Source organism: Leptonychotes weddellii, chromosome 6 (assembly GCF_054177405.1).
Source record: "Leptonychotes weddellii isolate Sample4059 chromosome 6, ASM5417740v2, whole genome shotgun sequence".
Classification (NCBI taxonomy): domain Eukaryota; kingdom Metazoa; phylum Chordata; class Mammalia; order Carnivora; family Phocidae; genus Leptonychotes; species Leptonychotes weddellii.
This window is the reverse complement of record NC_138374.1, coordinates 106,113,290-106,131,296: the sequence shown is the minus strand read 5'-3', so window position 1 is coordinate 106,131,296 and position 18,007 is coordinate 106,113,290. Positions and strand designations below refer to the sequence as shown.

The 18,007-nt window shown below is 42.1% G+C and overlaps 1 protein-coding gene across 4 annotated transcripts in view; it reads left to right on the top strand.

The window, feature by feature from the left end:
* The first annotated feature begins 275 nt into the window (after positions 1-275).
* Positions 276-18,007, top strand: part of HHAT (hedgehog acyltransferase) — a 275,981-nt gene continuing 258,249 nt past the window's right edge. For 2 of the 4 annotated variants that reach the window (XM_081824859.1, XM_081824858.1), the window contains exon 1: positions 14,069-14,340. Coding sequence is in view for 1 of the 4 variants with exons in the window: in XM_081824856.1 (XP_081680982.1) it covers positions 334-374 (41 nt within the window). In the remaining 3 variants the exon portion in view is untranslated. Of the gene's footprint in view, positions 375-14,068; positions 14,341-14,612; positions 14,769-18,007 lie in introns of those variants that run through there. The other 2 variants (XM_081824856.1, XM_081824857.1) reach the window with 2 other exon arrangements.

The window sequence follows — 18,007 nt, the reverse complement described above, 5'->3', positions numbered from 1 at the left end:
TTCCTTCTATGAATAGGCATGAATAACTCATGACGTCACTGTTTTGTAAATTTAGGTATTTCGATATTGGTTTTTCTTAAACTTCCGTCTTTGCCGCTCCGTTCTGCCCACTGAGCACCCCTTAAACACACACACCACCCACACACCGCACACCACACACCTGCCCCACAAGAGCGGCAGGCTGGGGAGGGTCTGGTCTCTTGTCACCAGCCCGGCGCCTACACGAAACAAACAAGGTCTTGTGCGGCCACCTAGTGGAGCCTCCTCCTCACTGCAGCCCCTCGTAGTTTCTGGAAGAGCTGAGGGAAACTGCAGGCAGCCGCTGCTCTGAAGATGGCCCACTTCTTCAACAGGCCTGCGACCCGCCGTGGAAGGTGAGCCGGGCGAGAAAGGAGGGGGAGCGCGTGGGCGCGCGCAGGCGCGTCGCTGCCCCACTTCCGCTGGGCTGCGTGGCCCAAGGCTGCGCGCGTGAGGCCGGGCGGCCCTGATGCAGGCGAAGGAAGTGATGTCATGGCCGCCTCCTCAGAGCCGCCTTGGACCAGAGGGTGGGGGTGGGGAGAGGGGACGCGGGCCGGGGCGAGCCACACAGCCCTTGTCTCCCGAGGAAAGCCAGCCTCTGCGAGACTTGTTTAGCAGAGATCCCTCGCCTCCGTTTTGAACTCTCCATTGGAGTCCTTGGCAGAAGGGTCCTTTGGGTGGAGAAACTAATGGTGGAGGACACAGAAAAGGAACAGCAGAATGGTGACCGGAGAGGAGAGCCAGCAGAACCCAGCAGCCCCTGGGCAGTGGGGTTTCAGTGAGGAGGGGTTGGGACCACAGTGTCCAACCTGGAGCCTCCCCGCAAACCACCCCCCCCATCTTCGGAGATCACTCAGTTCCGGGCCCCAGGAAGGAGGTGGCACTGGGAGACAAAAGTAAAAGATCAGCCCTGATCAGACACACACCATTACTAACACCTCTTTCCAATTTTATACACCGTCTTGCAGGTGCTGAAATGCGTAGTACCATTGCGTGGCTTCGCCTTTCCTTTGCTAATTTTGTGTGTTCACCTGAAAAAAAAAAATGTCTCCAACGTGCACCACATTGGACGTTATCTTTAGCCCTGGTTCCCATCTTTACCCAGAATAGCTCTGTGTGAGCCTTTCTCAGGTGCCTACAAATTCTGCCTCTAAAGCCTTAGGTTTCTCCCCTTGAACAGAACTTGTCCTCAAGCCTGCTGTCCATGCTCGTCCACACCCACTCCCATTGCCAGTGTCTCCAAAGAGCAGTTTATGCTGACCACTCTGTCCCTACCCTGTTCCCATCTGTCTTCTGTCCTAACCAGTCCACGGAAACTGCTCTTTTAGAGATTGCTCATGACTTTCTCATTGCCAAATCCAAAGGCCTCATTAATAATAACATGTCAGGTTTGGTATTTTATACAGTCACAGCTCCTGGTGTTCAAGGATGTAACTTTATTTTCCTAGAACTGACCTCAGACCAGGAACTCAACCTCCAATGTCTGCTTGGCAGCATAAAATGTAGTCTTTCCTAATTCAAGATAAATTCAGCCACTTCTTTTTTTTTTTAAGATTTTATTCATTTATTTGTCAGAGAGCCAGAGAGCACACAAGCAGGGGGAGCGGCAGGCAGAGGGAGAAGCAGACTCCCCACTGAGCAAGGAGCCCGATGTGGGACTCGATCCCAGGACCCCGGGATCATGACCTGAGCCGAAGGCAGACGCTTAACCGACTGAGCCACCCAGGCGTCCCAAACTCAGACACTTCCGTTTTATTTTTTTCATCCATATACAAGCACTAAACTGGGGGATTATAATTCAAAACTAAGCTTTGTTTTCTGGTTCTCTGGGCAGGTCTGTTTTCTACATAATTGTATATTGCTTTGTCCTTTGTATTATGGTAAGAATAACATCACATAATAAAAATACGTGATTTAAAAAAATTTTTTTAAGTTTTTATTTAAATTCCAGTTAGTTAACACAGTGTAATATTAGCTTCAGCTTTACAATTTAGTGACTCAACACTTACAGATAACACCCGATGCTCATCACAACAAGTGCCCTCCTAAAATCCCCATCACCTATTTCATCCAGCCCTCTATGCACCTCGCCTTTGGTAGCCATGAGTTTGTTATCTATAGTTAAGAGTCTGTTTCTTGGGACACGTGGATGGCTCAGTCGGTTAAGCGTCTGCTGTTGGCTCAGGTCACCATCCCAGGGTCCTGAGGCTGAGCCACATCATGTTCCCTGCTCAGCAGAGAGCCTGCTTCTCCCTCTGCCCCTCCCCCTGCTTATTTTTTCTCTCTGTCAAAGGAATAAATAAAATCTTTAAAAAAATAAATAAATAAGAGTCTGTTTCTTGGTTTGCCTCTTTCTTTTTTCCCTATGATTATTCGTTTTGTTTCTTAAATTCCACATATGAGTGAAATCATATGGTACTTGTCTTTCTCTGACTTATTTCGCTTAGCATAATTCTCTCTAGTTCCATCCATGCCGTTATAAATGGCAAGATGTCATTCTTTTTTTTTTTTTTAAAGATTTTATTTATTCATTTGAGACACAGAGATACAGAGAGAGAGAGAGAGACCATGAGCAGGGAGAGAGGCAGAGGGAGAGGGAGAAGCAGGCTCCTCGCTGAGCCAGGAGCCCGACGCGGGGCTCGATCCCAGGACCCTGGGATCATGACCTGAGCCGAAGGCAGACGCTTAATGACTGAGCCACCCAGGCGCCCCGATGTCATTCTTTTTATGGCTAAGTAATATTCCATTGCATATATATACCACATATTTATTCATTCATCAGTCGATGGACATTTGGGCTGTTTCCATAGTTTGGCTATTGTTAATGCTGCTATAAACATCAGGATGCATGTATCCTTTTGAGTTAGTATTTCTGTATTCTTTGGGTAAATACCTAGTAGTGCAATTGCTGAGTCGAAGGGTAGTTCTATTTTTAACTTTTTGAGGAGCTTCCATACTGTTTTCCAATTCTGTTTTAGAACATGATCTCTTTTGGGTAGCTATTCAGGAATTGCCTTCTCTTTATTCTCTCTACTCCTTTCAGTCTCTGCACCTGCAGAGGACATGTGCCTGGAGGGTGGAGCTTATGCATCACTCTGGTTTGGGGAGGAAAGCAGTGTCCGGCCCATCGTGACGCTCTGTCCACACCAGCCTCCGCGGAAGCAACTCTTCCTCCATGTCCCATTGTCCCGCTGTGCCAAGTGTCCACCATTCCCTCCCCTTGCCTTTATTCTCATGGTCCGGACTCCAGTTCTTGCAGTTCACTTTGGCTAACACTTTCTGAGCCAACTCACCGAGGCTCAGAGCCTCTTATCCATCCTTCTTGGTGGCCACAGTAACTTTTTAGGCCTTTTCTCATTTTGCCGAGGCACCTGCGGCTCTGTGTAGCCACTCTAGACCCTCGCTGCTCTACTCTTCCATCACCGTTCCGGATGTGGCAATTCTCTGGGAGCGGTTGTTCTCTCTGGGACATTCTGAGAGGAGAGACACATGTGCCCTCTGCTATGACATCCCTGGTGACATGCACATTTCAGTGACTGTGACTACAATAGGAAACAGAGTTCACATCATGGCAAAGGACATGCACACAACACAAATGAAACAATAGCTTCATGAAACCATACGTAGCATGACTCCTTGCAGTGTACTTTGGTATTTTCTATTCCATTCCATTTCATCTCTTTTAATGCCTGTTTTAACCCAATAAATAAATCAATTTTATGATCCAAGAGTAAGTCTCAACCGCCAATTTGAAAAACACTGTCCTTATAGTGGGTTTCTATTGTTCACTTCCCCGGGGATTTGGCTCATGGGGTGGGCGTTGGGCCCCAAACCAAAAATCAGGAAACAGTTTCACACACATTTTTGTTCTTTCTCAAAATGCACAGCTTTCAGAATAAAAGAAAGTCCTGTCTTTCAAGATGTTGTCTCTACTACGAGTTTAAAATAAATCCATTCAGACATTCAACAGACTTTATTCTCAGCTTTATCTACTCTCAGTCTGAGAACAATGTCTGTAGAATATGACAGAGTGGTAGAGGAAATAATGAGTATAAAGAAGCACAAGGAAATAAAACCTCACTGAATATTTCCAAACATTTTATGTTCTATTGGTAATATTAATAATAATAGCTAATAATGATTCAGTGCATATTATGGGTCAGGCACTATGCTTAGTATTTCACATTTATTATTTCAGTTAATCATAATGGCTTATCTACAATATGGTACTAATATTATCCCCATTTTATAAAAAGGAAACAAAAACTAATCTAAATTTGACTCTGTTCCCTCCCTGCACACTTGAAGACTGTTACTCATGTTCATTTCTTTCTTTGTGATTACTCCACGTCTATAAAATGACGGAGGAGGACTAGACTGTATCTTTCAGTTCCAAAAGGGCTCAACCACCTTCTCAAAAGCATGGCTGCTTTCTACTCAGTTTGAAAACTAATGGTTTTATGGTAAGCTGAGTTGGACCTTCACACGATCCCTTCTGCTGCTTAGTCACTCCCCATCCAGGGCTCCATAAGTCCTAGAACTTATCAAGGTCATCCACAACCTTTTCCTAAACTAGAAGGGACTGGGAGTCCTTCCTAGTTCTTAGCAGCCTGCAGGCCCTTAACAGAAATGACTGTAGTAGTTTTTCTTTATTTTGTCTCAAACACACATCTGTAAAAGGAAGAAAGATGCCTGGGTAATGCAAACAAAAGACAATTACAAACTTTTAATTTTCCCAATTTGGTTAGTTTGTGTATTTAGTAACTATATTTGTTGAGTATTTGTTGAATATTTATTGAATATGTAGGCACTATTCTTTTTCTTTTTTTAAAGATTTATTTATTTGAGAGAGAGAGAACGGGGGGGAGGGGCAGTGGGAGAGAGAGGGGAGAGAGAAGCAGACCCCCACTGAGTGAGGAGCCCAACATGGGGCTCCATCTCACCACCGTGAAATCATGACCTGAGCTGAAACCAGGAGTTGGATGTTTAACTGACTGAGCCACTCAGGCGTCCCTGTAGGCACTATTCCACATACTACTAGTGGTGAGCAAGATAGATCAAACTCTTGCTTGCCCTTCTGGGCTCCTGGGTGGCTCAGTTGGTTAAGTATCCAACTCTTGATTTCAGCTCAGGTCACGATCTCAGGGTCTTGAGATCAAGCCCTTCATGGGGCTCCTTGCTGGGCGTGGAACCTACTTAAGATTCTCCCTCTCCCTCTGCACCCCCCCTCGAAACCCCCTGCCCAAAACAAAAACTCTTGCCCTTCTAGAGTTTACATTCTAGAGGGGCTGGTTTCAGGGAAGGGCAGACACTGACTGGCACTTTTCAACCTTCTTTTAAATCACACCTCCCAGTAAGAAATACTTTTTGCACAGCAATGAAGTACATGCCTTCTTCCCCTGCCCTACACAAAAGAATCATAAGTATTGTAGAACAACACTTACTCTTATTACATATAAAAAGCTAAAAACAGGGGTGCCTGGGTGGCTCAGTCATTAAGTGTCTGCCTTCGGCTCAGGTCATGATCCCAGGGTCCTGGGATCGAGCCCCGCATCGGGCTCCCTGCTCGGCGGGAAGCCTGCTTCTCCCTCCCCCACTCCCCCTGCTTGTGTTCCCTCTCTCGCTGTGTCTCTCTCTGTCAAATAAATAAATAAAATCTTAAGAAAAAAAAGCTAAAAACATAAAAATACTATTATCAATACTTGAATGCAGCATAGAAAAAAATTTCCAAATAAGTAATGCAAATCAAGAGTTAGGCAAGATTTTATTTAATGCAATGCAGTCCAGAACACACAAGGACAAATACTTTGTGCATAAACCCATGAGCCTATTTCTGTTGTTCTAATCAGTTTTAAAGGTTGAAAATCCTCGGTCATACAAATAGTTTATTGTCAGTGGTGATAGTGGCAATGCATTCTTTTTACCTAGCAATGGAAATTCTTCTTTAATCTTACTCTAAAGTAATGATGCATTTAATGTCTTGTGATCATCCTTTAGTGCAAATGAAGAACTCAGCAGCAATAATTCATTTGTCTCTTTAGGGCACCAAGTTTGAGTCAATTATTGATTCAGAGTTTCAAAAAGAAAATGGTTTTTCATTGGAAAAAAATTTCCTAATTTTATAATTTCTCTTCTGGAAAATAATGATTGCAAATTTATAGCTGAGGAGCCAAATATAACAATATCCCTAACTTTATTTCAGTCCCTCTCCTTACTAATAATGTCTTCTTCAATGCATTGCAACAGTATTGGGAACAAATAGGAACTAGGGTGATTGCTTTTAAGTCTTTCTTGCCATAACAAAATGTCTTTTGGAATTCTGGATGTTTGACTTGCTGAATTACATTGTTTTCTTCCTGTAGTTATAAATATAGGTTCATTAAAAATATCAATATCATCAGTGAAATGTACTACTAATTTAAAATCCCAAACATCATCTTCGAAAATGAGATTGTTTGCAAAATGAGATTGCTTTTCAATGAGAAAAACGTTATTGTCATTTCTGAGTTTATTCACTCTGCTTAATACTTCCCCTTAGGTCCCCTTAGGACAATCAATGAACTTCAGTATGATTCAACATGAGTGTCTGGTTTGCTCCAAACCGAACAAAACACATCAATATTTTGTTTAGTGAGCTCTCTTTAATGAATTTAACAAATTTCACCATGTTTTTTTCTAACGCTTCCATGAAATTCAGCAGAATTGTTTCTAGAGATGCCAAGTTGAATTCCTATTGATGCTGTTTTCTAAGCACAGTGTTTTTACTAGCTTCTAACAGAATTTTAATAGCTTTGTTATGCTTTCTAGACATTCTGCTGGCTCTGTCACTCGTAGTTCCTTTATTATTTTTCCAGTTTAATAGATATTGACCAATGAGGCATTTTTTCCGGTTTTGTAAATATATCTGATCCAGTGTGTGTGAAGTTAAATTTAAACACACACACACACACACACCTTGTCATCTTGCAAAAACTAGAAAAGTTGAATTACTCACAGAATCCATACTCTTTCTGGGATGGATCATAAGTTCTATACTGGATTTTAGCCACATGGGAAGCATGGCTTTAAAAGTTTCTGCAGTAGCACAGATTTAACTAGAAATAGTATTATACCACAGAATTGTAAATTTTACTAGCCAGTTTAGCATTAAAAATCATAGATATCAAATCTAGTCATATTAGATGAGTAATTTTTCAACATCTATGTGAGCCATTCTCTCTTTTGCTGAACAATATGCAGCTAAATGTCATTAACAGTCTGTGGAACTACTAAGAAATTGTGCCAGTAATTTTTTGTCCAAAAATGTTTGAGGGGCTTGTTGACAAGTCCAGCATGCTGTGTTTCTCAGTGTCCTACTGATTTTGAAGGTGTCATTACAAAATAATATATTGGGGTTTGTCACTTTTGTTGGATTTCCACAATGAAAAACATTTCATTCTTTATTTTATTTTTTTAAGTAGGCTCTACGCCCAGCGCAGAGCCCAACTCGGGGCTTGAACTCACAACCCTGAGATCAAGACCTGAGCTGAGATCAAGAGTCAGACCCCTAACTGACTGAGCCACCCAGGTGCCCCTGAAAAAACATTTTAAATATCCTGCCTTGTAAAGTCTTGCATCCTCTTTTTTCTTTTCAGCATGCTCCTCCAATGAAGTTGAAGCTTACTATTTTCTCAACATTTATAGTTCTAGATATCTGGAGGTTGAACTTAGGCATCCTTCTAATTTTCACTTCTCTTTCACTTTTCTAACAGTAAGGCGAAGTCCCATGAAAGAACAATTCATGCTAATTTCATGAAATGTACATTTGATGCAAACCTGAAACATATCTTACTTGATAATGTCTTTTCAGAAAAAAAATGCTTTATGATGAAGTCTGATTGATGTTACTATAAAATATAAACTGTTAATTGTCCTGTATGGTGATGGTCAAATTCACATCATATACCAGAAAATCAAATGAGAGTTTTTGGTTTTTTTTTAAGATTTTATTTATTTATTTGAGAGAGAGAGTGAGCGAGAGAGCACAAGCCAGGGAAGGGGCAGGGGGAGAAGGAGGAGCAGACTCCCGGCTGACCAGGGAGCCCCATGTGGGACTCGATCCCAGAACTCCTGAGCCGAAGGCAGATGCTTAACTGACTGAACTACGCAGGCGCCCTCAAATGACAGTTTGTTAGAAGATATAATTTTATCATATTAGTCAGCTAATATTTGTCATAACCTTCCATTATCTCTCTTAGTTCTGTTCACTAATTGGATACCGTATTTCTGACAAAGTTCACAATTCTTAATAAAAATCCAGTGGTGGGGCGCCTGAGTGGCTCAGTCCTTAAGCGTCTGCCTTCGGCTCAGGTCATGATCCCCGGGTCCTGGGATCCAGCCCCGCATCGGGCTCCCTGCTCTGCAGGAAGCCTGCTTCTCCCTCTCCCACTCCCTCTGCTTGTGTTCCCTCTTTCGCTGTGTCTTTCTCTGTCAAATAAATAAATAAAATCTTTAAAAAAAAATAAATAAAAATCCAGTGGTGTGTTATCCTATTTTCTTTTTAAGAAAATTGTTTTAAAGATTTTATTTATTTATTTGAGAGGGGGAGAGAGAGAGCACACAAGTGGGGGGAGGGGCAGAGGGAGAGGGAGAAGCAGACTCCCCACTGAGCAGGGAGCCCAACATGGGACTCGATCCCAGGACCCTGGGATCATGACCTGAGCTGAAGGCAGACGCTTAACCAACAGGCGCCCCCTCTTCTATTTTCTGTTCTGTCCTATCATATTCTATTCTCTATTGTCCTCTACTCTGTTACATTTTGTTTAAAAAAATTAAGTCTGGTGTGACCCATTAGCTTTAGTTTACAACCTACTAATATATTATGTCTTGCAAGTAGTCTGAATAATGCTGACTTAAATAATAAATATGTTAAAAAAAACAAGAGAAGTTCAGAGAGTGGTAGTGTTATAGGAGAACATAAAAGAATAATGCAATGGAATGGAAAGTGTGGCAGGGGTTAATTTTGCCAGAGTGGTCAGGGAAGTCTTCTTGGAGAAGGTGACATTGAATTGTGCTCTGCCTTGTTTAGGCTATTGATATGACTGCATTCTTGGGCATATATGGGTAGTTTGAACTATATTCTTTCAAATGTGCTTATTGTTTGCTAGTTGTTTTGTGTGTACTTGGTGAATCCCCAGCTAGGCTGCAACTTTCTGTAAGACAAGTCTTTTTTTTTTTTTTTTTCATTAAAAAAAATATCTCTCCCAGTATTTAGTTTTTTGCTGTGCATCAAGTAGATGTTGGACAAATAAATGCTAGTTCAGTGTTGACTACTGAGGATCACCATGAACCAGCGCCAACATCCTCATAGGTAGAACAGATGAGAGCCTGTGCCCAGTGGTGAGGGTTAGGAAGGCCTTTAATGCTTCTGAATAGCTCTACATTATTGCCTGTGCCTGAAACTTCATGATTAGAAATTCTGTCCTTTACCTTTAAGCCTTCGTCAATTAAGTCTTAACAATTATTTGTGCCTCTGTTCAATGGATATTATTTCTATGGTTAAGTCATCATTGAATGTACAAAGAAGAGTTGGCCTGGTTAATCCTTCCTAAGCACCAGCCCTGCAGTGGGGAGAGTGGTTACCAGGTGCTCAGGGCCATCTGTCTAGACAGAAAGCCCTGCTGAGATACTCAGGCCACCATGAACTCGGAGGACCAGAGAGAAAACATGCCCAGGGCAGGCACCTGATTAATAATTCGGGATTAAAATAATGGCATAAAGAGTGACTGACCATTTACATACTAATTTTGATATATTTGTTCTTAAAGAAATATAATACCAAGGCACAAATTAGTTTTCTTTTTAAAACCTCAATTATCAGTAATTTTGGTCAATATTCTTTAGCCTCGGATTGCTTCTCAACTCCAGGAAGGATTCTCTCTGGGCTTCACAGAAGGCTTCCAAGGGAAGGCAGCTCTGGCCTTCTGGCTGCAGGGCTGGCTGCTCCAGGTTCAAGTCAGGAAGCCCCAGAACCCTGATACTTCTCTTCTGAAATAGGCACAGATCTTTGAAAGCCAGACTTTTCTGCCTGTGTGTAAAGCACTGAAGAGGAGGGGGACAAATCCTCCCCTCTTTTCTCCCTTCTTCTAAGTAACCCCAACTTTTCTCCTCCTGTTTAGACCCAGACAACACCCCCACTCTAAACCCTGGCCTTTAAAAGATGTCTAGGCTTTTCAACAAATGGTGTTGAGAAAACTGGATATTCACGTGTAAAGGAATAAATTTGGACCCTTACCTTATGCCATATACAAAAATTAACTCAAAATGGATCTTACAACTAAACTTAAATAAATAAAAATAAATAAATAAATAAACTTAAGGACTAAAACTATAAAACTCTTAGGAGCAAACGTAAGAGAAAAGCTTTACGACACTAGATTTGGCAATGATTTCTTGGATATGACACCAAAAGCACAGGCAAACAAAGGGAAAAAATACATAAATTGGACGTCATCAAAATTAAAAACTTCACTGCATCAAAGGACACAACCAACACAGTGGAGGGGCAACCCACAGAAAAGGAGAAAATATTTGTAAACCATATATCTGATAAGGGGTTAATATCCCAAATATACAAAGAACTATAGCTCAACAACAAAAAGACAAACAATGTGATTAAAAAATGAGCCAAGGGCTTGTATAGACATTTCTCCAAAGAAGACGTCATGTAAATGGTCAATAAGCACAAGAAAAGATCATCAACATCACTAATTATTAGAGAAATGCAAATCAAAAGCACAATGAGATATTATCTCACACCTAGTAGGATGGCTGCTATCAAAAAACAAACAAAACCCAAAATAACAGTATTGGTGAGGATGTGGAGAAATTGGAACCCTGTGTACTGTTGGTGGGAATGTGCCCCGCTATGGTGAACAGTATGATGATTCATCAAAAAATTAAAAATAGAATTATTATATGATCCAGCAATTCTGCTTCTGGGTATATAGCCAAAAGAATTGGAAGCAGAGTATCCAAAAAGAGATATTTGTATGCCCATGTTCATAGAAGCATTATTCATAACAGCCATAAGGTAGAAAGAACCCAAGTGTCTATCAACAGATGAATGGTTAAAAATGTGGTATATACATACAGTGGAATATTATTCAACCTAAAAAGGAAGGAAATTCTGACACAGCCTATAATAAGGCTAAGCCTTGAGGGCGTTGTGCAAAGTGAAATAAGCCATTCACAAAAGGACAAATGCTGTATGATTCCATGTATATGAGGTACCTAGAGAAGTCAAATTCATAGAGACAGAAAGTAGCACGGTGGTTGCCAGGGGCTGAGGGTAGTAGAGAGTTATTATTTAATGGGTACAGAATTTCAGGGTTGCAAGATGAAGAGTTTGGAGTTGCATGACACTGTGAATGAACTTAACACTTACTGAACTGTACCCTTAAAAATGGTTAAGATTGGGGGGCACCTGGGTGGCTCAGTGGGTTGAACATTTGACTCTTGGTTTCAGCTCAGGTTGTGATCTCAGGGTAGTGAGATCTGGCTTCAAGCTCAGTGGGGAATCTGCTGGGTGGGGGGAGTCTGCTCAAGATGGGACGGTAGTTTGCTGGAGATGCTCTATCTCCCTCACCCTCTGCCCCTCCCCTTGCCCCCACAGGCATGCGCACGAGTGCATGCATAAATCTTAAAAAAAATGGTTAAGATGGTAAATGTTATATGTGTATTTTACTACAAAAAAAAAAAAGTTTATGCTATTAAGCTTGTCCTCTTTCAGAATGTAATCTGACGGGAGAAAAACCCAAGGCCTCATATGATTTGCTGAATTTTAAGAAATACTTAAGGCACTTTAATTACCATATACTTATGTGATTGACTAAGTTGACAAATTCAGCATAGGACTAAGAATTTGCTAAGGATAGTCCCTAGGCTAATAGATAACGTGCAGAGTTTGTTAAGGTGTTTATATTTAGGGAAAATGTTTTAAGGTGATTTTAATATTTAGAAAGTCTCAGGGTTTAGAGTGGGGGTGTTGTCTGTGTCATTTAAAACTAACTTTATGGTAAGAAAAGTTTTTTTATTTTTTTCAGGGGTAACACATTAATTTTCTGTTATAAAATTAATTTGTGTTTAATAAAAATGTGGAAAGATTAAAAATAAAGCAATTCCCACCACCCAAATTTAACTTTATTTCCTTTCCAGTCATTTCCAGTCATTTTTCCACACACAGGTTTAAAAAAGATATAGTTTGGTCATATTGCATATGATTAGTAACCATTATTTTAAAAGGCTGTGTATCTAATAGACTGAAGAGTGTATACATTTTTGTTTAATTTCTACTTCTTTATTTTTAGAAAATTCAGGAGTTTCCAGGATATTTTCCCCTTTATTATAGTATATTTTGGTACATTATAGTATATTTTCCTTGTTATTAAATAAGTTAAAATGATATAAGTTAAAATTAAAATCTTTGTTCATAAAGAGTATTTTCTACATTACAGATAATTTCCTTTGGATTTATTGTCATAGAGTTCAAAAGGTTTTAGGAATTTTGATACATTTGAAGGGTTTTGATATTGCCAAATTGTTTACCTACCTAAGAAGTTGTGTGTGAGTGCTATCACACTTGCCAGTCTTTAATGCCATTTATTTATTTTTTATTTTTATTTTTTTTAAAACGAAGTTAGTCACTTTTTTAAAAAACGATTTTATTTATTTTAGAGGGAGAGAGCGTGCACATGCAAGCAGGGGGAGGAGCAGAGGAGGAGGAAAAGGGAGGGGGAGAGAATCTCAAGCCAACTGCTCACTGAGCACAGAGCTGGATGCTGGACTTGATCCCAGGACCCTAAGATCATGACCTGAGCCGACATAGAGTCAGATGCTTAACCAACAGAGCCACCCAGGCGCCCCTTTAATGTTATTTATTTACTTCTGCCAACTTTGTATATGAACATCATATGTTCTTATTTCACTTTGCACTTCTTTAAGCTTTCTGCAATGTTTCCTAATTGTGTATCCCAACTATTTTTTTATTGAATTCTTTATTCATGTGTCTTGCTCATCTGCAGCTGGCTTCTAACGTTTTCTTATTTAATCCATATATAACAATAAATAACACTTTGCATGGTAGTGCCTGCAAATACTTTTCCTAGGCTATTGCGTCTCTTTACATTTTGACTGTTTTTATTTAATTGATGTTTCTAAAGTTCCTGTGATTATATCTGCCTTTATTTTTGTTTGTGTTTTCAGGTGACTATGTTGTTTGTGTAGAAAGGGGTTAAGTGTAAATGACAGTAAACCTACATTATTGTCCACTAGTGTCATTTAGAAATAAGGTAGGAACTGTTATCTCATTCCTATCCCTGAGTCTGCCACTACCTGAGCTGAGTTGTTGCTCTATCACTCCCTCTGCGAGGCTGAGGGTTCCGGGAAAAAAATACAGGATGCCCAATTAAAATTGAATTTCAGATAAACAACTAATACTTTTTTTCAGTGTAAGTATATCCCAAATATTGCATGTGCCATACTGATACTACGAAAGTATTAGTTATTCATCTGAAATTCAATTTTAATTGGGCACTGTATTTTTATTTGATACATCTGGCACTTCTACTTGGAGCTCGTTTATTAACACCATCCTGTACTAGGCGGTGGGAGTGGGGATGGTGAGAGCTGAAAGAGAAGATAGTTCCTTTCTCAGAGAGTTTATGCTCTGATTTCTCAGAGAAATTAGCAATCAGAAAGATAATCTCCTGGACTATTTCAGTGACGGCTGGATTAAATTTAGAGCCTCTCTGTTTTCCTGCTGCCTAAGGCAGAGTTATCCACATTGACCTGATCATAGAACCACCTGAGACAACCCTCCCCTGGGGAGTCTGATCACTTTGGTTTGAAGAGGGATCCAGATGCCTCTGGTTTTAACAAGAGCCCAGGTGATTGTCTGGCTCAGGTAGGTCTGTGGAACTCTGGCAGGCTCGGCGTCCTCTGAGTAACAGCGCTCAGCCGAAGTCACTTCCACTTTTTTACAACCCATTCGAAATCACTGGTACACATTTTGCAGTGGTAATAATCTCTGTAAATTGCTTTACAGGTGATAACGTTCATCCCATTCGGTCTGCACTCTGAATTCTCGAGGAAAGCAGGGAAGCTTATTTCCGCTTGACGGAGGAGGGCAGGGAGGCTCCCAGGGGCTAAGTTCACGCGGCAAGCCGGTCAAGCAGCCCGCCGCAAAGCCCGCCTTCCTTCCACCCCCACCAGGCTACCTCCTCTCGCCTCCAGAGCGTCCGTGGGGACCACTGGGCTGGAGTTAGAGCCCACCTGGAGTCTCAGGTGACTTCCGCTCCGAACGTGCGGGGCAGCCCCGGGCCTGCAACTAGCAAACGGATGGGGGAGAGGCCGGCGCGCCGCTCAGCGGAGAAACCCGGAGCCCCGGCGCGGGCGAGCGAGGGAGGCCGGGGGGTGGCCCCCAGCCCGCCGGAGCCCCACACCCCCGGCGCCGAGAGGCCCGCCGCCCCGCTCCCGCAGTGCCGCCCGCTTCCGAGCCGGGCCGCCCGGAGCCGGGGGCGCGCGGGCGCGGCGGCGGGGGCGCGCTCCGAGCACGCGCGCGGGGCCGGTCCTCCAACCGCCGCTCCCGGGGAAGAGGGCGGCTTCCCGGGAAGCCGGCCGCCGCCGCCGCCGGGACTCGGAAGTGCCGAGAGGGTTGTTGGGGACTCGTGGCGCGCGTGAACGCCGCGGTCGCTGCCCGGGACAGCCCGGAGGTTGGTAGCCGGGGCCGTAGCGGGTCCCGGGGAGGTTAAGTGCGGACTTTTCGTGGCGTACTCGCTTGAGAACCAGAAATTCTCCAGGCGCTTTCCGTTTCCTACCCCGGCTCCTGCGTGCGCGCCCGGGGGGCGGGGCAGAGGAGGCGCCCGGTCCCGCCGTGGAGACAAAGGGCCGTGCGCCCCGCGCCGGGCCGCGCTCCGGGCGAGGTGGCCGGGCTCCCGCAGGCCGGGCCGAGTCCGCGCACGCCCCCGCCAGCGGCCTCTCCCCGGGCTTGGTCCCCAGTTTCCGCTGGTCCCCTGGGCGGTGTCAGAAGTGCGCCGGTCCTACTGCTGCGGCTCCAGTGACCCCCGAAGTTATTTATTTTGCTTTCTACTCTTCAGACTCAGTTGCCCTCTTTTCTTCAAAGTCTAGCCTGCAGGTGGCACCGGTCTCCGGCCTTGGTGTTAAGAAATGTGCTGCTTCCTTGGTTCATGGCTTTTGGATGAGAGCAGTCCTGCTAGGGGTTGGCGTCCTTGGTGGTTTGCATTTTATGGGGATGAGACTCGCTGTTTCTGTCTCTTTCGGTGTGGTATTCGTCATTCATTCATTCATTCATTCATTCATTCACTCACTCTCAGAGCTAAGCACATAGGTGCTATCAAGTGCTTACTTGATAAAGTGCTGTCGGAACAGGAGGGGAAGGCTTCACTGAGGAGGTGATGGTTCTTATACTGGAATTTGAAGAACAAGTACAGTTTTGTTTTGTTTTTTCCTTCCATTCTTCATGCTCCATCTTTCCTAGAATTCTTCTCCCTTTTTTCTCTGTGGCAGTCCCTAACTGTGATTAGTATAGAATAAGGACAGTCAGTTCTGACCTGAAGGATTCAACTAATATTAACAAGGATGATGTGCTTGTCAGGTGCTTTGGACCCATTATATCTAAACCTTACAATCACGGGGGAGGGTAGGTGGTGTTATCCCCTTTCATAGCGAAAAAAGAGAGGAGATGCTAAAGGCACAAACTAGTAAGTTTCAGGGCTGAGTTTTACACTCCCTTTTCTGGATCAAAGCCTTTCCTGTATCTACTATTTATTTTGCTCCCTCCTTGGGAAGCAGGTTAGACAGACTAACTTAGGGTCAAGGCGGAGTCTCTGGAGGGAGCAGTCATCCTGGGAGGCTACATGGTGGTAGGAACTCTGTAGGTAACATCAGAACTAGACAGCCTAGGCCTTGTTAGTGTTTCCTGCTTGCAGCTCAGGGCCTGGCCAAGGGGAGGTGCTCTTTAATTGCTGCTTTGGAGTTCCTTCTCTTGCCTTGATTCCTTGTAGGGTTTTTAAGAGAGAGAGAGAGAGAGAGTGTGTGTGTGTGTACACACACGGACCTCTTTGGAGTCTGGGGAAGCCAATTTTTAAAAGGCATTAAAAAAATAGTTACAAATTACATTGAAACACAATTATCAGAATAGTGTAACAAACCCCCAAATTTGTGGAAAGAGTATTTTGTTTTTATTAATGCATTAAGTAACAAAATTCAGTGCTATATCAAATAACTCATAATTTCGAAGTAGCGATGCCCATGTAAATGATATTTCCCAGTATTTGCAACAGCTGCACTGTGTAACGAAAGTATCTGACTTCAATTGGTGACAGAGTTGCCAGAACAGCTCCTTCTAGTAATGTTTGTTGTCCATATTTATAATAAATCCTACATTTGTTTTAGAGGTTCATGAAAATAAAGCTGTATGAGAGCATTTATAGGTTTATGGCCCCCTGAATTCTACCTACGGATGCCTTGGGGGTGGAGGGGTGGGTATCCTAGGTTACAAACTCTACTTAGTGGTTGTTTTTCTTCTGGTTTTCTTCTGAGTACTTGCCACCCTAGAGCATTACAAATACCTGTTTCCTTCTATTTCAGTATCTCCTTTTACTCAGGTTCAGTTATTTCTGGTGATAAAAGCTGTTGAGAGGGAATTGCTGGATTGTTTATATACTCTACTTGCTCTGCTCCTTCTGTGGATAATTCTGCTGGAGAGTATTTTTGTGATAATGGCTGTGTGTCACATAGTGCAGGAGAACTCTTTTTTTTTTTTTTTTTGAGAGTGGGAATGAACCTTAATGGAGTATATTACCAGTGCCAGAGAAGAAAAAGGTGTTATCAATATATATATCCCATAGACATTTAAAAGATTTTAAGATGTTATCGTGAACAATTTTGGTAATATGTTGGAAAATTCAGATGAAATGGACACTTAAAAAAAAATAAAACCCCTTAACTAAGACATAGGAACTAGAAAAGGAGAATAGTCCTGTATCTATTAAAGAAATTAAATTTGTAGTTAAAATCCTTTCCAAAGCAAAATTTCCAAGCCTACATGGTTTTGTAAGGGAAATAGTCCATTTAAAAATTGAAAAAGAGGAAGCACTCCCTGGCTTCTCTTATGAGGCCAGCATAAGCTTGTTACTAAAGCTTGATGAGGACATTACAAGAAAATTACAGGTTCACAAAAAATACGTGAAAGTCTTAGCAATGATGTATTGGTAAATCAAGTCTAACATTCTATAAAAAGGAGACTAAACCATGACCAATTTGGACTTATTCTAGGGAGGGAAAATTTGGCGAATATCAGAAAATCAAATGTAATTTAACCACATACACATAAAAGGGAAAAATATTTTGACAGAATTCAACACCGATTCATGATAAAAACTTTTTGCAAGCTAAAACATTATTGGCAGAAATTAAAGATTTAAAAAATGGAGGGTATGTCATTGCTCTGCAAATAAGACTATAGATTTAGTACAATCCCAATCATAATACCAGCAGATGTCTTCTCAAAAATAGAAGTTGATGAGCCAATTCTAAAATTTATTTGGAAATTCTAAATAATCTAAGAAAAAGCAAATTCGGATGACTAGATCAATACATAATATGCTAATATGGTATTGGCGCAATGCTAGATAGACCATGGAACTGAGAATCCATAATCAGGCTCACATGTATGTGTGGTTTGTGCCAAAAGTGACACCATAGTGCACTGGAGAAACGATGGCCTTTTCAGTAAATGATGCTGGGCCAACTGGATCTCCATGTGGACAAGATGAATCTTGATCATCTACCTCATCCTGTATACAAATATTAAGATATGTTACACACCTAAATGTGAAAGCTGAAATAATAAAGCTTCTGGAAGAAAGCAAAGTGAAATATCTTTATTACCTAGGGACAGCCAAAATTTTATTGAACAGGACACAAAAAG